General features: G+C 43.0%; 2 protein-coding genes across 3 annotated transcripts; one reads left to right on the forward strand and one right to left on the reverse strand.

Annotated features, from left to right (window-relative positions):
• Positions 1 to 1380: 1380 nt before the first annotated feature.
• On the reverse strand, positions 1381 to 11826 carry znf362a (zinc finger protein 362a). 2 transcript variants are annotated; one of them, XM_018700631.2, is made up of 9 exons: positions 10966 to 11826; positions 7771 to 7831; positions 6617 to 6857; positions 6095 to 6220; positions 5501 to 5828; positions 4325 to 4549; positions 3093 to 3171; positions 2809 to 2967; positions 1381 to 2713 (listed from the first exon to the last, which is right to left on the reverse strand). In XM_018700631.2, exons 2-9 carry the CDS (start codon positions 7828 to 7830, stop codon positions 2594 to 2596), a joined length of 1338 nt encoding a protein of 445 aa, XP_018556147.1. In that variant the 5' UTR covers position 7831; positions 10966 to 11826; the 3' UTR covers positions 1381 to 2593. The 2 variants fall into 2 exon arrangements, with proteins under 2 accessions (XP_018556147.1, XP_050934753.1); XM_051078796.1 differs by having other exon boundaries at positions 6617 to 6824; positions 10966 to 11822.
• A 1710-nt stretch (positions 11827 to 13536) lies between these two features.
• Positions 13537 to 16891, forward strand: LOC108899902 (uncharacterized). Its single transcript, XM_018700636.2, has 3 exons — positions 13537 to 13634; positions 14259 to 14408; positions 15304 to 16891. The coding sequence occupies exons 2-3, from the start codon at positions 14261 to 14263 to the stop codon at positions 15900 to 15902; spliced, it is 747 nt and encodes a 248-aa protein (XP_018556152.1). The 5' UTR covers positions 13537 to 13634; positions 14259 to 14260; the 3' UTR covers positions 15903 to 16891.
• Positions 16892 to 18317: the final 1426 nt, after the last annotated feature.

Here is an 18317-nt window from a genome sequence, read left to right on the forward strand (position 1 = left end):
TGCTGCACCTGAGGAGATCAGTCCTGCTGCATGTAGAACATGGGGTCAGTAAAGTGGAAGCTGCAGACAGACAGCTAATAAAGTATATGTGACAGACTGAACTGAAAGTTTAAGACAAAGAGGTGTGTGTTTGAAAAATTTAGGACAGGAAGTATCTACACGTGTGGCTACACCACATCCAGCCCACATGCATTAAATGACCTGATGAGATTATAGTGTGTGCCCTGCTCTATAGATTTGTATATTCATGACACGATGAAACTGATAAGGAACCTGAAGTGCCTTTGTCATCTCATTGTTTCGTGTGCACCTAAATAGAATAATACTTGATTGACTAAAGATGTCAAATGAGAGTCAGTCCACCTGTGTGAACAAGCTCAGGCCTGTTTCAACATACAGGTCTGAAGCAGCTGCATGACAATGCCAACCAAAAGTCACTTATCTGATGTAAGATGGCACGACCAGATATCTCTGGTTCCTGTTCAGCACAGACAGACGATGGTGTAAAACCGCTGTGTGCTCAAAAAAATGCCAACAGGTTTTAAACTGTTCTCTCAAGAGTTTGTAACCCTTTCATACCCAAGATTCTGTTCTTCTTTGTACTCCACTCCATTTATTTGTCAGCTATAGTTAACCTTTTCAGCTTGAGTCAAAAAAGAGAGACAGCAGTTCAGATACTTTAGCTGATAATTCCTCAACCTTTTACTGAAGACTTTTACAGGTTATGTTTACGTTGTTGTGTTGGTTTTAGCTCATCAGCTACACTGTGTTTATACATTATATCGCTGCTGACCATTTCCTAGAGCATCCTTTAGAATTTCAGTCTGTTCATCCAACTTTCCAGATTATATAAACATACATTAGCAGACAATAAACATCAGGCCTATGTTTGAATTGATAATTGATTTAGGTCCATGAAAATTCAGCTAGCTAAGTGCAGATTGAGTTGATAAGTCTGCACTGTATTGCCTCAGAACAATAACATCACAGCAATGAATTATACATCTGAAGCAAGTTCAAAGTGCTGCTAATTGGTAGCTAATGGAAAACAGTGGCTGCTTGGAAGGTGGCACAAAATTACATTGCACCACAGACATGGTTTGCAAAATCATCAGCAGTGATAAGAAGAAATATTTGAAGGAAAACATGTTGTATAGTTAGATATTGTTAAGATATACCTTTGTTGGTTGTAGAATCACATTAACTTTAGGTTTTACTTGTTCTGTTTTTGTTTATTCTTTACTCCAGAGACACTCAACAGTTTTTTGAGGAATGATTTCTTAAAGCATGAGAGTCATCACATGCATGAGGTTATTTTTCTTCAACTTGTTGATGTGCAGCCAGGAAAACTAAAAAAAAAAAAGGACTTGCACCAAAATCTGTAATTATAGAATTATTTATTATAAAACAGGCTGACAGTTAATATAGTTTATTTACAGTGTATATCATGCTATGACATAAAAGGCAAATGTAAAGTGATAAAACAACTAAGTGGATCCTAGAGTTGTAACAAAGTTAAGGCTTAAATGCATATAAAATGGAAAAGTGTTCATTCATTAAACAATAGAAAAGTGAATATTTAAATAGAGTTGATGCTTCCAGTACACATTACAGCTGAAAACCCAACAGAGGAACCTCATTATTACTGTTTTCTGGGAAACAAACACTGTATGTCTGTGGCAGCAGCAGAGTGGTGGTGTAACATTTCAGTCTTATGACTACAATTATTTATTTATTTGCACACCCGATTAAATACAAAGTGGACCAAAAAGTACCTTAAGTACATGATTCATTGTGGTGGATTTGATAAATACATATTCAAGAGGAGGTTGACTGAATCTTTGTGTCTTTTTTACGACGGTGCTTAAAATTTAAATTTAAAACTCGACCAGATACAGTCATTGGATTAAACGGAATACTCATGTTTGCCTTGAGCATTTTCTTTTTATAACACTGCAGATTATACCGTATATGTAAACACAAAAACACCCATCCATCTAATCATCAGTCACACGTCCTGCTCAGGGTGATGTTGACAACAGGAATAAAAACGTTAACGTGTGCGTTATGGCCACGTGATTGGCGAAACATTGCAAACACTGACATAAGAAGTGGCACAATATACATGAATACACATCATATAAGCATTCACCTTTATGTTCAGTCGGCCACCTGGCTAACGGAAGACTATTTCTGATGCAAATATATCTTCTTTTTTTTTTTTTTGCAAAGACTTGAGTAAAGAAAGTAAAGGACCATATAAAAAAGACAAAGTAATCTGTTAGTTTAAAAAGATTTTCCATGTAGCTGCCTAGAGCAATACCTTTTTTTCTGTCACATAGAAAAAGAAATTTTAGGCCTGTCATTTCCAGGCCTGAAAGTGCTGAGAAATCATCTTTGGATGTCCCCGATAATACTGTCTGGTCAGCGAGAAAAGGAAAGGAGGATATGCTCGTTAACAGAGCACCTCTTCACAAGATACGAGTACAATCTGGCACATTTTTGGAACCCATTTGCGGGTTCAAAGTCCCGTCAGAGGAATGAAGGAATATCACAGGAGACGTCTCTGATGGGAGGAGGGAGGGGGAGGGGCTCAGATGAGGGAAATCCTTATAGGGAGGGTGGGCGACTCTGTCCTGTGCTGAGGGGAGTGATGGGACACCACGTGTTCCACCATCGTGTGCTTAGCCAGGTGCTTCATAAGGTACGTCTCCTGGAAACAAGAAAAACAAAAAACAACACTTAAAGGCGTCACTGCTGCGGGAAATTCAGATTCAACACTGAGCTCAATCTGGATTTCCAACTCACTGAGGTGTATGCCCTGCCGCACATGCTGCAGCAGTAGGCCTTGGCGTTTTTGATGGCGTGTGCAGACAGGTGGATCTGCAGCGAGGCGGAGTCTGAGTAGGCACGGTAACAGTTGGAACATTTGAAGGGTTTGTCTTTGTTGTGCTGCCTCTGGTGAGACTTGGGCAAGAGCAGAAAAAACACCAAGCTGAATAACCGTTCTGCAGCATTTACAAAAGTCACACATGCAGTCGAAGCGGTGGGAGGTGATGAAACAACTGGAGGGGAAAAAAGTTCATGTTTACCTGCAGGTTAGATAGCTGTGTAAAAGCCTTTTCACATCCTGGATGGGCGCATTTGTAAGGTCGGTCGCCTGTGTGGATTCTGAAGCAGGAGAAATGGTGAAAACATTAGTTCACTGAGAAAAACAACTCAGACAGGAGGCCTGAAATACTTGCAGTGCTTTGGAATGTAAATGAGGTGACATGACTGAAACTATGCAAGTGAGAAGAACTTACACAAACAACCCAAATGAATCACTCTCATGTACAGTTTTCAAGGTTTCCAGTGTTTAAATTTAAAGGATAGCTTCACAAAACAGCAGTCAGGTATGAAAACCCACAGGTGAAGTCTCAGCTTCAAATCAAGTGAGTTTCTCTTTAGTGGAGTATTCCCTTCTTTGTGACGACTCTTCCTCTTCATTGGAGAATATCCTCTTGATTTCTCCAGCTCATCCTCAGGTCAGCTTCAGATAAACTTCTGAACATATTTTTGCATTTCCTCCCTGACCATCGAACACTGACAGAACTTTATGGAAGGGATCTTTTAATGGTGGCAATGTACAGGAGGATTATAGCAACAAAAACCTGTTTCAGTCTCCATTCAGACACCTGACTATTGTATGAAGACAAACCATGAACAATATATGACACAAATTATGAATACAGAATTTCTCAGCACTAAGTTGCTTAATACACAGTCAGTTCTACTGCTCATATACGAAAGACAAACGGCCTGTTAAATGAAGCATTAAGAGATATTTTAAACTGTAATCAAACATTCTTCCCAGTAGGACATAAAAGAAATGTGTCAGTTCTTATATTCATTGTTGAATATAGTGTCCCGTTATTCTGAAATTCTGAGAATTCACATGTCATACTGTCAGCACAGTTTGTAGGAGGTTCTTTGGTTTCTCAAAAACAAAACGGTTTAAGTTGAGTCCTGTGGATTATTACATCAAACCACAAAGAACTGTTTGGGTGCAGCAGATACCAGCAAAGGGAAGTGGAAAAAACTTTTTTCCTTTTCCATTTTTTCCTGTAACTTGTGTGAACTGATCCAAGTAATCTCGAGGAAACCAACTGCTTGTGCCCATGAATTAACAAAATATTTTAACCTGTATAACTCCTGAACTCTGGAATTCAAATTGAGAAAGAAGAATTTAAAGACCTCCGATTGTCACGACATATTATTCATAACAATAAAATCACACACAAAAAAAGACACAATCACGCTGTAGATGATTGGAACATCAGACCTGGTGTGCTGCTGCAGGTGGGAGAGCTGGCGGAAACATTTCTCACAGTAGGAACAGCGGTAAGGTTTGACGCCCAGGTGTATGCGCAGGTGCTGGGCCAGGTAGGATGCGTTCGCAAAGGACTTGGTGCAGTGAGGACACTTGTGAGCCTTCGCCTCTGTGTGCGTTTTAGAGTGAATCTGCATGTCTGACTTGGAGAAGAAAGTCAGCGGACAGACTTTACACCTGCATCAAGAAAACAGCGACACAGACAAAAGACACATGAAGAGAATACACAGAGAGACGAGCGGGTGGATGCTCAGAATTTCATGTTGCTGAGCTACAGATTTGTCCTCCCAGATTTACTGAGCGAGACCTGGTGTGGCTCATAATACACATTTAACACACTTTTATTATCTTTGGATTTTTAGTTTATGAGGTTTGCTTCCTCTTTTCCTCTTTTTTTTTTTTTTGTGGGCAATGGTGCTGAAACACAACAACATTCAACGTTGGTGAGATATTCAGCTTTGTGCCATTCAGTGGAGGGAAGCAATTAAGTACAATTTAAAGTAAAACACCCATAAAAACTCTTCCTTTATGTTGCTTTAAACTTGTTGTTTTTACTCCACTATATTTATTTAAGTTATAGTTAGTAGCTAGTCTGCAGATAATGATAATGCTTGCACTTTTACCTCCGCGAATATTTTGAGTGCCTGACTTTAACTTGTAAGGCAAGATCTGCATGTGCCCAGTGAAGGGTTTGTCTGGGTGTGGCCGTGTCCTCTGCTGTGACTTCGCAGTAACCTGAAAACCTCATAGTGACCTATAGACTGTGAGGATGAGAGTTAAAGTCATAAACAGCCCTTTTGATAAAGAGTACGGTCTAGACCTGCTATATATGTACAGTGCCTCGAGATAACTTCTGTTGTGAATTGGCACTATATAAATAAAATTTGACTTGACTTGGCTTTTGTATCTATTAAGGACTCTGAACTCTGGGTGGTGCAAACAGCTTAGGTTATTAAGAGGTACAGTATAATATGCTTCGTTTTAGGTATTTTATTTAATTTTGCAGATGCAGATTTAACCACTGGTTTTGTCAATCAGTTCCTAATTATGTGAAAACAGCTGTGAGTCATGAGCCAGAGGAGAAACTGCAGATTGAGAGCAGCTGCACATCAAAACATCCTTTCTCACCTGTAGGTCTTTCCCTCTTTGGCAGTGATGGTAACACAGGACTGGTCGTTGCCCGAGGCCAGGATCGGGTAGGGCACCACCAACAACGAAGACCCGTTCTCCGCTTTGATCTTCCTCCGGCCTCGCTCCTCTTTGGGAGGAGGCCCCAGGAGGCCCACCAGACCCCCACTGTTCTTCCCAGGCTCCACCCCGTGGCTGCCGGCTAACCCTGAGATGAGGTGAGGGGTGGGAGCGCCGCCCAGCCGACTGTGGCTGCTCGAGGTGGGCGTGGTCGGGGTGATGATCTCTGAGGTGTTGAGGTTGCCTGTTCTGGATGCCAGCGCCACACCTGACGGGTGCACAAGCGAAGAGAGGGACAGGACTGCAATAAGTTCTCATCGAGGGGTTACAGTTCTAAAAAACTCGAAAATCCCAAGAAAATTATTTTCAAAGTTCTGTGTAGACTGGACTGATTCAAAGCATAAGGCAGAATGATGCTTTTAAATGCAGCTGTACAGATGAATGATGATGAACAGAAGCTGCACCCTGCTTACCTCAGTAGGGACAACAGTCTTTCTTTTTTGTTTGAACAACAGCAGGTAGCCGTGCGGTTACCTGAGACGTGGTTTGTCCTGGAGGGATGGTCTATGAGTTGACGCAGATGCCAGTCTTCCCATAATCCTCTGGCTTTTATAGCTGCCTTATCGTCCAGGTTCAAGTTTACATCCCCCAGAATACGACCTGGTAAAGATGCCAAAAAAATGTATGAAATACACAAAATATATTTACAGTAAGTGACTATTTAGCAGTGTCACTGATAAAGAGCAACACATCCTCATGTATAGCAGCTGATACAACTTATATGAGTGAAATTTTCCAGCATGAGCACAAAGAATCCCTGAGATACATGATCTCTTTGTTTACCAGAAGTCTTCTATACGGCCATTAAGAAAGCATTATCTCAAATTCTGAGATAAGAGGATGTTCAGTGTTATTAACCTTAGACAAAGCCTTCCCGCGTGCAGTAATATTCCCACCCAGCACCTAATGGTTTTTGTAGGCAACCTAAAACTTTCCTAGCTCTTATACCAACTCCTCACACACCAGGAACAGAGTGAGTGGTCAGAGTGAGAGTACCTGTGACCGAGCTGGAGGCCGGGCGGGCGTGCAGGGCGATGTCGGGCTGAGACGAGCTGTGGCTGTGGAGAACTTGCATCTGCTGGGCTTTGGACATCCCGTGCTGCCCGCTTTCTGCCTGACTCGGGGAAGCCAGTAAGGGCTGCTGGGAGGGGGCGGAGGCAGCGGGCAGGTGTGGCGGTCGGATCTTCTCCGCCATCAGCTGCTCCTTGATTTTATTGATCAAGACTAGGTTATCCAGCTGACAGCCGGGAAACAGCATTTGTGACAAGAGAACAGCCGTCGTCAGTACAGTCAGTGTCGGTTTATGACGCGATGGTTCCCTCTAATGGCTGACGAGTGACATTGTAACTAAAACTCCCCTGAACAGCTCAGAAGTGTGACACCTGTGGTTCCCAACCTTTTTGGCTTGAGACACTTTAAAATGTATCAGGAGTTTAAATCATTAGAGAGGTTTTTACAGGCCGGAGGAGGTGAAAACATCCAGTATTTCACTTTTTATAAAGGCTTTCTACAGGTTTGAAGAAGTATTATGAAATAAAAATGAAAGAAAAAACATTTCTGTGACAGATCGTTTTAATGTTTTTCTTTAATCATCTATCTATCTTGGGACCCGTTGGGGGGCTCTTAACCCTCAGGTTGGGAACCACTGTATTGAAGGAAATCTGCTTATTTGCTTTCTGGCTGAGAGTTAGATTAAAAGATTGACATCTCTCTCACATCAGTAATCTAAATATGACTGGAAACAGGCTAAAACAGCTAGCCTAGAAGGTAAGAGAATCTAACTACTAGCACCTTTTAAAATATGTCTTATATCTTGTTTTATTTATACACAAACCAAAGCATAAAAACAACACATTGCAGTGTGACAGGTGGTCATGTCCCAGACTCCGAGAAGTTACTGCTCCCATCAAACAGTCAAAATTTACACTTCAGCTTTTGTGCAGATTGAAAAAACAAGATGTAATGTGTTGAGCTTCAGAGGTGCCAGTGGACAGAGCCAGGCTAGTAGTCTTTGTGCTAAGCTAAGCTAAGCTAAGCATACGCCTCTCATGCAACTCTTCAACTTCCATGTCAAACTATTCCCATAAAGAGAAGCATTATTTACAACAATAAAAAAATAAAACAAACTTTTATGAACCAGAATCACTCACCTGGCCAGGCATCGTGGGAGGTGGAGGCCAAAAATAATTGTTAAAGCGAGGTTCAGCCATCCTGAAACGAAGACACAAAGGTCATAAACAAAATGCAGCCCGTCCACCTGTACATCAGAGAAATACCTGCCAGTATGTGTGGCGAGTACCAGCCTTACTCACTTGTGGCCACTTAAAATGAGACGATGTTTACTGTGACGCCTCATCACTGGTTGATATTTTTTTCTTACTTTATGCTGTCCTATGCTCAGAGTCGTAAATTGAAAAACAAGTGTAACATTGTCGAGCAGAAAATCGTTTTTTCTAACTTTCTTCTTCTAATAATCATATGGCGACATCCCAGATTTATCTTGTAAAATATTCTTCAAATCTGTCTCTTGTGTATTTCTGTGTGGACCTATTGTTACTGTAGAAAACAGTGGTTAACAACTTGTGTCAGCGGCTCTCCACCCAAGCAGCAGCTGACTGTTTGATGTGATAATTTCAGATAACTTATCCCAGTCTTGTGATAGTGTACTTTCAAAGAGATTCTGTATTAGTTCTCGTCCTTGTGTGAGAGGAGGCCCGGTGTCCTGGCACAAGCTTCGTCAGAGATAGCAGAGAGGATGTTTCTGAGCTGCAGCAGCGAGTGAAGTCAGCTCTATTTATTGAATTTTTTTTGGTTAAAGTGCAGAGTCCGGCAGCTTTTTCTCAGGATTTCCAACCGCAAGTCTGCATGCTGCCTGTGAGATAGGCTCTCACATGATTACAACAGCTAGTTAAGGAATTCTCCAAAAGCAGTTATCAGAGAAAACAGAAATGTTAAAAGTGTTGCAGCTCAGATCCTAATCTGTGGCTGCCTGTCTCCTCCTCAGCACGTGGGGGGGGCGGCTGGTAAAGTAAGTCTGATGGGAAGCCGGAGAAACGCTGCACACAAGTCTCGCCTCAGAGAACAGCGAGACCTGAATGACACAGCCACTCTAAAAAGCTGAGAGGTCAGTAATTCAACTAAATACAATGAGCCCTGAACAAGGATGCTGCACAGAAACCACACCAGGTTGTAAGTGTGTTTTTTTTTTTTTCCCAGCATGATTCTCTTTTAAATGAGAATATCTGATTTTCATAGGCTGCAGCTGAGCACAATGCCTGACCCAGTTGCCTTTCTACAGACAGAAACCTTCTCATTTTGAAGGCAGAGAGAGCTGCTCGCTGTTCACGTTGTGATCCGAGGGCCTTTCTTTCCATAGCTCCTCTTTTCAACCCCGTATGAAGTTCTTTTTTAAAACATTTTGCATTGCGTGCTTTGGCACACTTCACCATTCCTAAGTCTGTTTGGCTTAGCAGAAGCATAACACAGTCCACGTCTGTGCGCCAAGAGAAACAAAAACGATACGTCCAGGGGTACGAGCGTACAGTAAACCCCACAAAATATTTCTCTAATGATGCCAGTGGGGATCGGTTTCGCTTCCTGGAGGCTCTCTGCCTCTGGGGAGCAGGCTCAGGAGCTTGACTGCTGTGGGACATCTCTGTGTCACGTTTTGAAATGACACACTTCAGAGAGCAGCAGGATAATCTCTATACGACTTACAGAACCTGTGAGTCCTTCCAATCAGCAGACAGAGGTAGAGTCAGGTCTAAACCACATTACATGTGTATCCTATGTCCAAAGAGTTTTCATTATTTTACACAAATGCAGCTGAGTTTCAATCAAGTTAAATATTTTTGCCGGCCAGTATTTGTTTGGGTTGTAATGACTTCCAGCAGGTCGAGAAATAAGATTTTACATCCAGTGTTTCTGATGCAGGTGCATCACAGAGGAGCTTCATGTCTCTGCTCATTATGGCTGCAAATAATTAGTCATTGTTAAACAATCTGCAGGTTACTTAGCTGATTAACTGATCATTCATCTTGTCCATAAAACGCCTATTCTGGTTTTCCAGACATGTTCAAATTGCTTCTTTTTTTTTTTTATCCGATCAGCAGTCTGAAAAGTCCACAGATGATCAAGTCATCAAAACAGTTACTTAGAATTAATTTATTTGGACCCAAATTCACTTAATAGCATTTATAAGTGGAGACGCTGTGGTTTATTGGAGAGTGAGAAACCCCTGGACACGTATTCACTGATTATTTGTGGATTACCACCAAATAGAGAGGATAATAAGCCAGCTCCTGGAAACCTCAAAGAGCTTATTTAGTAAATGATTTACTCCTCACTGAGAAGGCCATTAGTTATACAGGATATTAGAAAGTGGTACAGAAGTGAAGTGGGTGCTACACTGATCCTACTGATGGTTAGTAGTTAGTCAGGGTCAAGTGTTAGCACAGTGGGGTCAGGCAGCAGCTCCAAAGCGGACGCTAAATGTGAAATCTCAATATTTCAGCTCCAAGAAACAGCATCAGTGTAATGAGAGAGAAAAGACGCTACTCCACCTTTAAAGCAAAAGTTAGGGTTAACTTTTCCCTTCTCTGTACCTGCCGTGCTGAATGATTCCTCCGTTAAAGAACCCAAAAGACAAACCAGGAGCTGATCTTTTCTTTCTTTTCTTTTTCAAATCTTAACCTGAGCGGCTGTAACCGGGGAACATCATCTCCTCCGCCGCGGAGAAAACGAGCGGATCCGGCGGCGCCTCGCTCCGTCCGCCGCCTCTCCCACATTCTCAGACAGTTTATTAAAAAATTTCAGACAAAAGGAAAACAAAAATGGCAGCCCCGTCTTATTTTTATAAGCACTGGACGCCATATTCTGCAGATCCGAATATTATGCGCGAGGTGATCGTCCAGATGTTGTTAGACGCTCTGGCGACGCGGCTGGATGAGACATATTTGCATTAAGCGTACGAATGATTGTTTACTTTGATTTGCAGGTTTGAATAGCCCGGCTCGAGGAGGAGAGAGGGAAAAAAACGCCTGACACTTCCTACAACAATCACCATGCCTTTTGCTGAATGCTCTGCAGCTCCCGGAGCCGTAAATCCAAATGTCGATTGTTAACACCGACGCGTAACTGAAGCTTTTCTTCGCTGTGCGAGAGAAAAGAAATCAGTCTTTATCGTTTTCTGCGCCGCAAATGCTCCTTTTTTTAATTGCAACTTTTGCATGACTTAAATAGAAACGGCGGCGAAGCGACACGGGAGATGTGTGTGTGAAAGAGAGAGGGAGAGGGAGAAAAGAGCAAAAAGAAGCAGAGGGTTTTGCATCGAGCGGCCAACATACCTGAACCAGAGAGAGGAGAAATATTTTATAAAGGATTAGTCTCTTCTTTCTTGCTCGCTCTCTCAGTCGGACTTCAAACCTTCCGGGTCGCCTGCTGTTCACTTCTGGGTGCTGCAGGCGAGGAATTGCTCAGCACAAAAACACTGAGATGAAACTGATTTTTAACCCATTTTCTGGTTTCTAATTTGAACGCTGGCTATTTCCCCTCTCTCTTGTCTTGCAGTCGCTGCGTCCTCTGCGCTGCAGCCGTAAAAAAATAAAATTAAATACTGTACATGTGCGTGGGAAGTTCCTGCTTATACATGGTTTTTCTGTACTGTTGTGACAGTCGTGCTGTTTGTTTATTGTTGCTGACTGACAGTGACCGCAGACACAGAGCTGGTATTAGTTTATAATCATGAGAATAATTTGTTGCATCATCTAATTCAAGCTGCTGTCCCCCGGTCAGTGTGGTCATGTACAGTCACTATGAAGAGTAATCCTCTCAGCAGCAGCAGCAGCAGCATGGCAGGCTGTTAATATGCTCTGTGCTGAGCTCAGCAGGAGATGGCACTGCTGCCCCAGCTCAGAGGCTCAGACACCGGTGAGCTGAAAATATGGTGAACTGTCCCTTTACATGTGAAAGTAAGACACTAGTAACCACAATTCTGATTCTTATTGTATTCAAAACAACGGGATTACACACTTAACTGCTAATTTCCTGGTGACTGGTTTTCATGTTGCAGGCTGATCGATGTGTTTCTGATGCTGGATTTTAGATTTTAGATTTAGATTCTACTTTATGGTCATTTCTGGAGGATGTAGTTTGTGGAGCTGTTGAACTTAGACGCCACCTTTCTTAATGACACCAGATGGAATATTACTCTCTAATAACACACCCTTTACTTTATCAGTAGTAACTTACTGTTGCAGATCCATGAAGTTAAAATATTGTACATTTATTATAACAACAACATAGGTCAGTTATTGTCAGTGCTGGGCCCTGCACACGTGGTTGCTCCCGTACCCGCATTATTTTTTACTGTACATGGTGTCTGAGCACACACATGCAAACTGACACACACACACATTCAAATTCATGTTTACATATCCATTGTAAATGCAAAACTCCACAGGACATCTTAGACCTGTGACATTAATCAGACCGAGGAAACAAAATGCCGATAATTAGAGAGATAAAGCAGAGCTCACCTGCAGACCCAGCACCAGACAGAATGGACACTGCATAGCTTACAGTTGCTTACAATTAAAAGCACACTTCACCTCTCAGAGTGGCACTTCACTAACACTCCTGACCTGACTGAGCTGTTGCTTCACAACATATTTCACTGATCTGTTTTAGTTTCAAGACACTAACCTCTTAGCTGCGGTTTCTTGTGCAATTGTTGAGGCTTTCAAAAACCACAAAAAAGTCTTGTTGTTTTCTGTTTCAGCAACACAAAAAGGTGACAGATCATTGCTTTCTATGAGCTGTATCTGACTGCTTCTAGAGCATCTTCCTGCTTCCTGCTGCAGATGCATCTAAGAGGAAAAGAAGTCAATAAAACCTGATAAGAAAATGTGGCTTACAAACCTCTTCTTTGAATCAGTAGAGCATAAAGACATGTCTGTGAGCATCCTGTTTGTGAAAAGTAGATTTATCTGGTCTGTGTTTAAACCTTCTGCGTTTAGTTAATACTTTAATTAAACGGGTCGAAACCAAAATCTTTTTCAGGACAGAGCTGTGTACAAGAGAAACATTCAAAAGGTGTTAGAAAGTAGATAAACACAGACACACATTTACATACACAACAGACAAACTAGTTCCTCATTGAAGAACAAAAAAAAGTGGCATTCAGGATACTGAACTATAATCTGACTCAGTAATCTTACCACTAACTCTATTTAGCTTCTGTTCATATCACACACATCATGACTCAGCTTTCAGTCTCAGTTTTTAAGCCAACGTGGGCAGGAAAACCTCAAAGTGCTCAGATATTACTCAGAAATTCAAACATCTCTAATTCAGTGACAATTCAGTGATCTCAGTGTGCTGAAGAAAACCATGTGACGTGATGAAAAGCTCCAGAGCAGCTACTAAATGGACATTTTGGTGAGACTTCTTAGTCAACTGGTGTCTATCAGCCTGAGTGTAACATTGTGAAGTCTTCAGATGAATTAATTGATGGTTTTTTGTGTGACCTGGCTGCTGGAGCAGCACCAAGCAACTCCCTTTTGCTGGGACCATCACACCTGTCCAAACAGTGCACAGTGGCTATTACCTGGAGAGCAGAGCGAGCGCTTTGATACACAAATGACGACAAGCAGTATTTAAATAGTGGAAAGCTTTGAACAGCATGAGTCATGTTTTTAGATCTGAAATTAAAGTGTTGTCGTGCAGGGTATAGATTCACACTGACATTCACTTTGCATCTCTCGCTGTTAGTTAGTTAGTTGTTAGACTGGTTTTCTTGTCAGTACAAACACCGCCACACCCTCCGAGACGCACATGTTCTCTCACCTCCACACAGGCCAGGTGCAGGGAGCACAGGGGAGGGAGGAAGAGGGAGGGAGGGTGATTATCCCCTGAGAGGGCGGAGCAAAGTGGGGGGTGGGTGGTGGTGAAGAGAGCAGATGAAACATTTGAAGCTCATATTGACATGCTGCTCTGAAGGCTCCCGTGAGCACAGGTAAGAACTGATGAACCGTTTTTATCCTAGACTCACTTTTTTTCCTGCTACACGTAGTTTGAGTTTTCTTCCTCGACCAGGTGATAGAGATGATGGAGATATATTCAACAGGTTGGACTGGCCTGGTCGTACAGCAGGAGGTGGACATATTTACAGCCTGGTCATAGCAACAGAGTCTGAGCACGCTAGTCGGCTGCAGATTTGCATGTGTCCTCACATTTCTGAGAAGTTTATTCATCGCTGGTGGTAAATATAATGTCTTAGAATTAATTTAAATACAATACATGTTCACGAGAGGAAGGTGAACTTATTCCCGAGCTTCCCCATCTGTGATCAACTGTAAACTGCCTGTCCAGTCCAGGGTTCACTACTAATGTACACAATGAAATATTGATCTGTGATCACGGGGGAAGAAACTTTCACTCAAAGTGGAATGATCATGTAAAATATTAATGTGAGTTTATAACATGTTGCAGAAGCTACAGATGTATCTTGCATTGTCAGGGGGTTTGCTGTCAGCAGAGTGCCTGGAATTCCTCCAGTCCTCCGCCCTGAGGCTAAACACAAAACCAGTTTTTCGATATGTTGACCTGCATGTTCTGTGTGTTTTTTTTTTTGTCTCAGCCATGGATGGTGTGTTGGAGGGAGCGACGGTGTTGTGTGTGTGTAAACTGGCCTGCAGTCTCCTCTTCCTGCCCGCACTGACGGCCTCCCACAGTCCTGTCAGCTTCTGCTGCTGCTGCCTTTTGATCTTCACCGACTTCCTGGTCGCAGGTGAGTACCGGGACGCGAGCAGGTGTACTGGTCACAGCGCTGCTCTGATCCAGTATTCAGATCCTGTACTTGTAAATGTAGCTGTAAAGAGTAAAGTGTGTGCAAGTTACAGATGAAGATAACTCAGGAGCTTTTTGTTGGTTTTGTTGTGAGACAAGTTAAAACTTGATCGTTCTTATTAGTACATGGTGACGTCATGTAAATCAAGCACAGGTAGCTTTGCACAGCCTTTAATTTATAATGTGGTGAGAGGTTCACTTTAAAGTTCAGTGGAGTAGAACACAATATAAAACAGAAATATTTAACCATAGTACATGAATGAATGTACTCAGTAACTGCATCTGAATGTATTTTATATATAAGTAAATACTGTTAACATACTGTCTTATCTTTATACAAATACAGTTACCTGCCTTGTTGATGGACGGCAACAAAATGACTGTAACAATTCATTTCTGGTTCCAGCTTCTCATTTGTTAAGATTCGCTGCTTTTCTTTGTCTTCTGTGACAGTAAACAAACTAATTTATTCATTAAACTACATTTGTGGGCTGTGGGTGCCGGTTGGACAAAATGAGCAATTTTCAAAACGTCAATTTTGGTTTTATGAAACTGTATTTTTCACTACTTTCTGAGACCAAACAAGAAAATGATTGCAGTTTTGATGAAAATAGTTGTTAGTTTTTTCCAGTAGGTTTGGATTGAGTTGCATTATGGGAATTGTAGGATCCAGTGTTGTGAGTCCAGAGTAAAGGTCAGGATATCCTGACCTCTGCTGCTTTGATTTCGACCCTTATTTAATCGGTCTCTGGAAGCCCACTTTAATTTCTGCTTTCTGAAATCAGCGGCGCTGCTGCACAGTGTACCTCTGACACTTTGTTTTGTTTTCCCCACAGTTTTTCTGAGTTTCCTCTGTATCTTTGAGTCCTGGCTGACTGAACTGACCCTGCTGGGAGACGTCATCGCCCTGCGCTTCCTGCTGTTTCTCAGCCACACGTATGGAACGGTGTTACTCCTGACCACGCCTCTGATTGCTGTGGAGACTCTGACCAGACTGCTGTGGCCTCACTCCGTCGTCAGTTACAAGGCCGTGGGTCGACCAGTGGACTCTGACGGACAGCATTGTTATATTAGGGAGGTGACAGTTGAGGAGGAGGAGGACGACGACAATCCAGATGAGGACAAAGACAAGGGTGTGTCTCACGCCGTCGGTTACCTCTGCTGCCTGTCGGTGTGGGTCGTGGTCGCCCTGAACGTCAGGCTGGCGATGGAAGCTGGAGGAAGAGTGGGTTTCTGCCTGCGTGCACACAACCGATTCCCTCATCAGATGTTTGCCCAACCTGTTCAGCCCCATGCCCAGCACTGTGAATCCCTGCTGGGGCATGGCTTTCCTCTCCTTTCTCCTGCTCCTCCTGACCACGAGCACAGGCCTGAGCAGGCAACGCCGGGCCCCCCCACCCGAGGAGGGGACGCACCAGGCGAAACCTGGAGTTAACAGTGACGGTGAGAGCTGCTGGCAAAATCTCGTTCCAGCCCAGCCTGCACCCTCCAAGCCCGTGAACCCTGGGATGTGGGTGTCAGAGGCAGCGCGGTGTGTTGACCCAGAGAAAACAGAGAGCAGCTGCACCGTTCACGGAGCGTATTTCTGGAACATCGTGCAGATGTCGGCGCGTCACCATGGAGACTTTGTCCTCATCTCCCCCGGCTGTTTGTCTGCAGTGAGGGGAGGATGGGAGCACGAAAGGACAAAGACAGGTATACCTCTGACATTTATCACAGAGGAACATGTGGACTCACAACACAGGAGCCAGCTTGGGTGGCGTCGGTGGGGTTTTCCCCGCCTGGGGGCGAAAGTAATGATAGGGTTCGTGGCTGTGCTCTCCATCTTTGTTCTGCCTCTGAACCTCAGCATGAACATTCTTCTGATCAGGACTATAGAGACACTACTGGAGCTGTGCGTCAGATCTTTAGTTTCGTCTGCAGCGAACACGAGCGACACATCAGCCTCTCACAATGAAACATTTGTATAAAACCAGACTGGTGGGAGGCGGGAGCGGACGCTGATTGGAGGCTACCTGCAACAGGATCGCCAGATTAATATTGCATGCGCACAGACAGCAGGTCTACCTGTCAACACTGGTTTGAACCGTGTGTAAATAAGCATTTCTGAGCAGCTATTCACAATAATAATATGTGGAAACTGCTGAAAGGTGCTGAGGAGGCAGGTTGAGGCGTGCTTGGTGGAGAGACACTAAACCAGACTGAAACAGATGGCTGGAAGGCCTTCTTTTACTATTCAGAGCCCTGAGATCCGCAGCGATTTGTCACTACACAGTGGGTTACAGGGCGAGCGTCTCCAGTTTAAATAAGACTAATCCAGGGGCAAACAGTGTTTTGAAAGTAATGAAGTGAAGTGTGCTGATGCTGCAACACATAAACCCAACCTATAAATAAATACTGAGTGACTTGAGGGTGTTACATGGATTTTGTTTTCCTTCTTTGTAGTTTTGTCTCTGTTCTTTAATCAGCTGCTTCAAAGGTGGAAAGTAACTAAATACATTTACTCAAGTGCAGTTCTGAGCTACTGAACTTGTACTTTACTTGAGTATTTCCATTCAGTCCTTCTTAATACGTCTCCACTTCGATTCATCTGGCAGCTACAGTGACCAGCTACTTTTCAGATTAGGGTCACACATTAAAAAAAACAGGATAATCTTATAGAATAGACGTCTTGTTAGAGATTAAACCAGTGGTTTCCCACCTTTTTATAGGCAGTGTCTGTCTGGGACGGCTCAGTTTCACCAGAGAGACATTTCTCCTCTAAACCTCTCTGATGGATCCATTAAAAATAACTGAGGTCAGATTTTCCAATATTTTAGAGGAAGGTTTGATGCAGACTTGTGAGGCAGAACTAATCATCTCGTAATATCTTGTCTCTCTCACTCTTAAATTCATCAGCCTGACCTTTCCAGTGGTCTGTTTGACCACTCACCTGCTGGAAAAGAGCTGCAGGTCATCTAGGTCAAAACGAATACTTGATGAATTGTTGAATCCATAATTAATTGAAATGTATCATTGCAGATGACTAAGTTTCGCTAATGGCTAATTAGAAATCAAGAAATCATCCTCGTTTTTTAAAGGCCACATTTGTTTACAATTTTAAAAATTAACACGCCGAATTCGACATTAGCACTTCCTGTTTGCTGTGAAGCACTGAATACAGTGACAACTGTCAATAAATTACTTTGACGCTTAAACAAACTTATAAATGTGATGTTTCTCAGGCAAGTTCCGGCGCCACACTGAGCGTCTTTTTCCAGTGATTTCTAAGCGTGTTTATGGACGTTTATTTGCCATGGACATCAGAGGTAAAGATATCCTGGGAAAGTGTATGACTCACCGATCAAGAAAATATACGCATCGTGTGTTTGTGTGTTCAGATTTGACTACTTTACGAGACACAAAGAGCAGTGGGCGCTGAGGGTTTCAGAGTTGCCTACCTTCATTCCCAGGGCTGCTGCTTCAACTGCTGACCGTGATGATGAATGTTTTGCAGAACACTTGCATGCACCTGTCCCCTCTCACCTCTCACTGTGTCTTGAACTCACTCGTGTCTCCCCCTCTGAGGTGCTGCCATCGTGCCTGAACCTCCTCCACAGCTGAGCAGGGACACAGATGTGGACGCCAGAGGGCACTGCGGTACAGCGACAACTCAGAGCGACTAACACCCAACACCCCGAGGCTCCCTAAAACATCTGATAGACGAGCTTCGGGATGTAACAGGAGAGGGATGAAGGGGATTCAGGAAACAAAAGCTCTTTTTTAGCTTGTCTTACCTGTGATGGAGTCAGAGACCTGGCTGCACACCTCTTCTTTCAGAGACCTGTGCAGACAAATGCTTTTACCGCAG

The sequence above is a fragment of the Lates calcarifer genome, linkage group LG20 (genome assembly GCF_001640805.2).
Source record: "Lates calcarifer isolate ASB-BC8 linkage group LG20, TLL_Latcal_v3, whole genome shotgun sequence".
NCBI classification, from domain to species: Eukaryota; Metazoa; Chordata; class Actinopteri; family Centropomidae; genus Lates; species Lates calcarifer.

Bases quoted from the DNA above. Each gene is read 5' to 3' on its own strand.
- znf362a (XM_018700631.2), bottom strand. From the start codon at position 7,830: ATGGCTGAACCTCGCTTTAACAATTATTTTTGGCCTCCACCTCCCACG. The intron at 6,858-7,770 runs GTGAGTGATTCT...CCCGGCTGTCAG, and splicing joins CTCCCACGATGCCTGGCCAG to CTGGATAACCTAGTCTTGAT. The intron at 2,968-3,092 runs GTAAACATGAAC...CTCTTGCCCAAG, and splicing joins CACAGCTATCTAACCTGCAG to TCTCACCAGAGGCAGCACAA.
- LOC108899902 (XM_018700636.2), top strand. From the start codon at position 14,261: ATGGATGGTGTGTTGGAGGGAGCGACGGTGTTGTGTGTGTGTAAACTG. The intron at 14,409-15,303 runs GTGAGTACCGGG...TTTTCCCCACAG, and splicing joins CACCGACTTCCTGGTCGCAG to TTTTTCTGAGTTTCCTCTGT.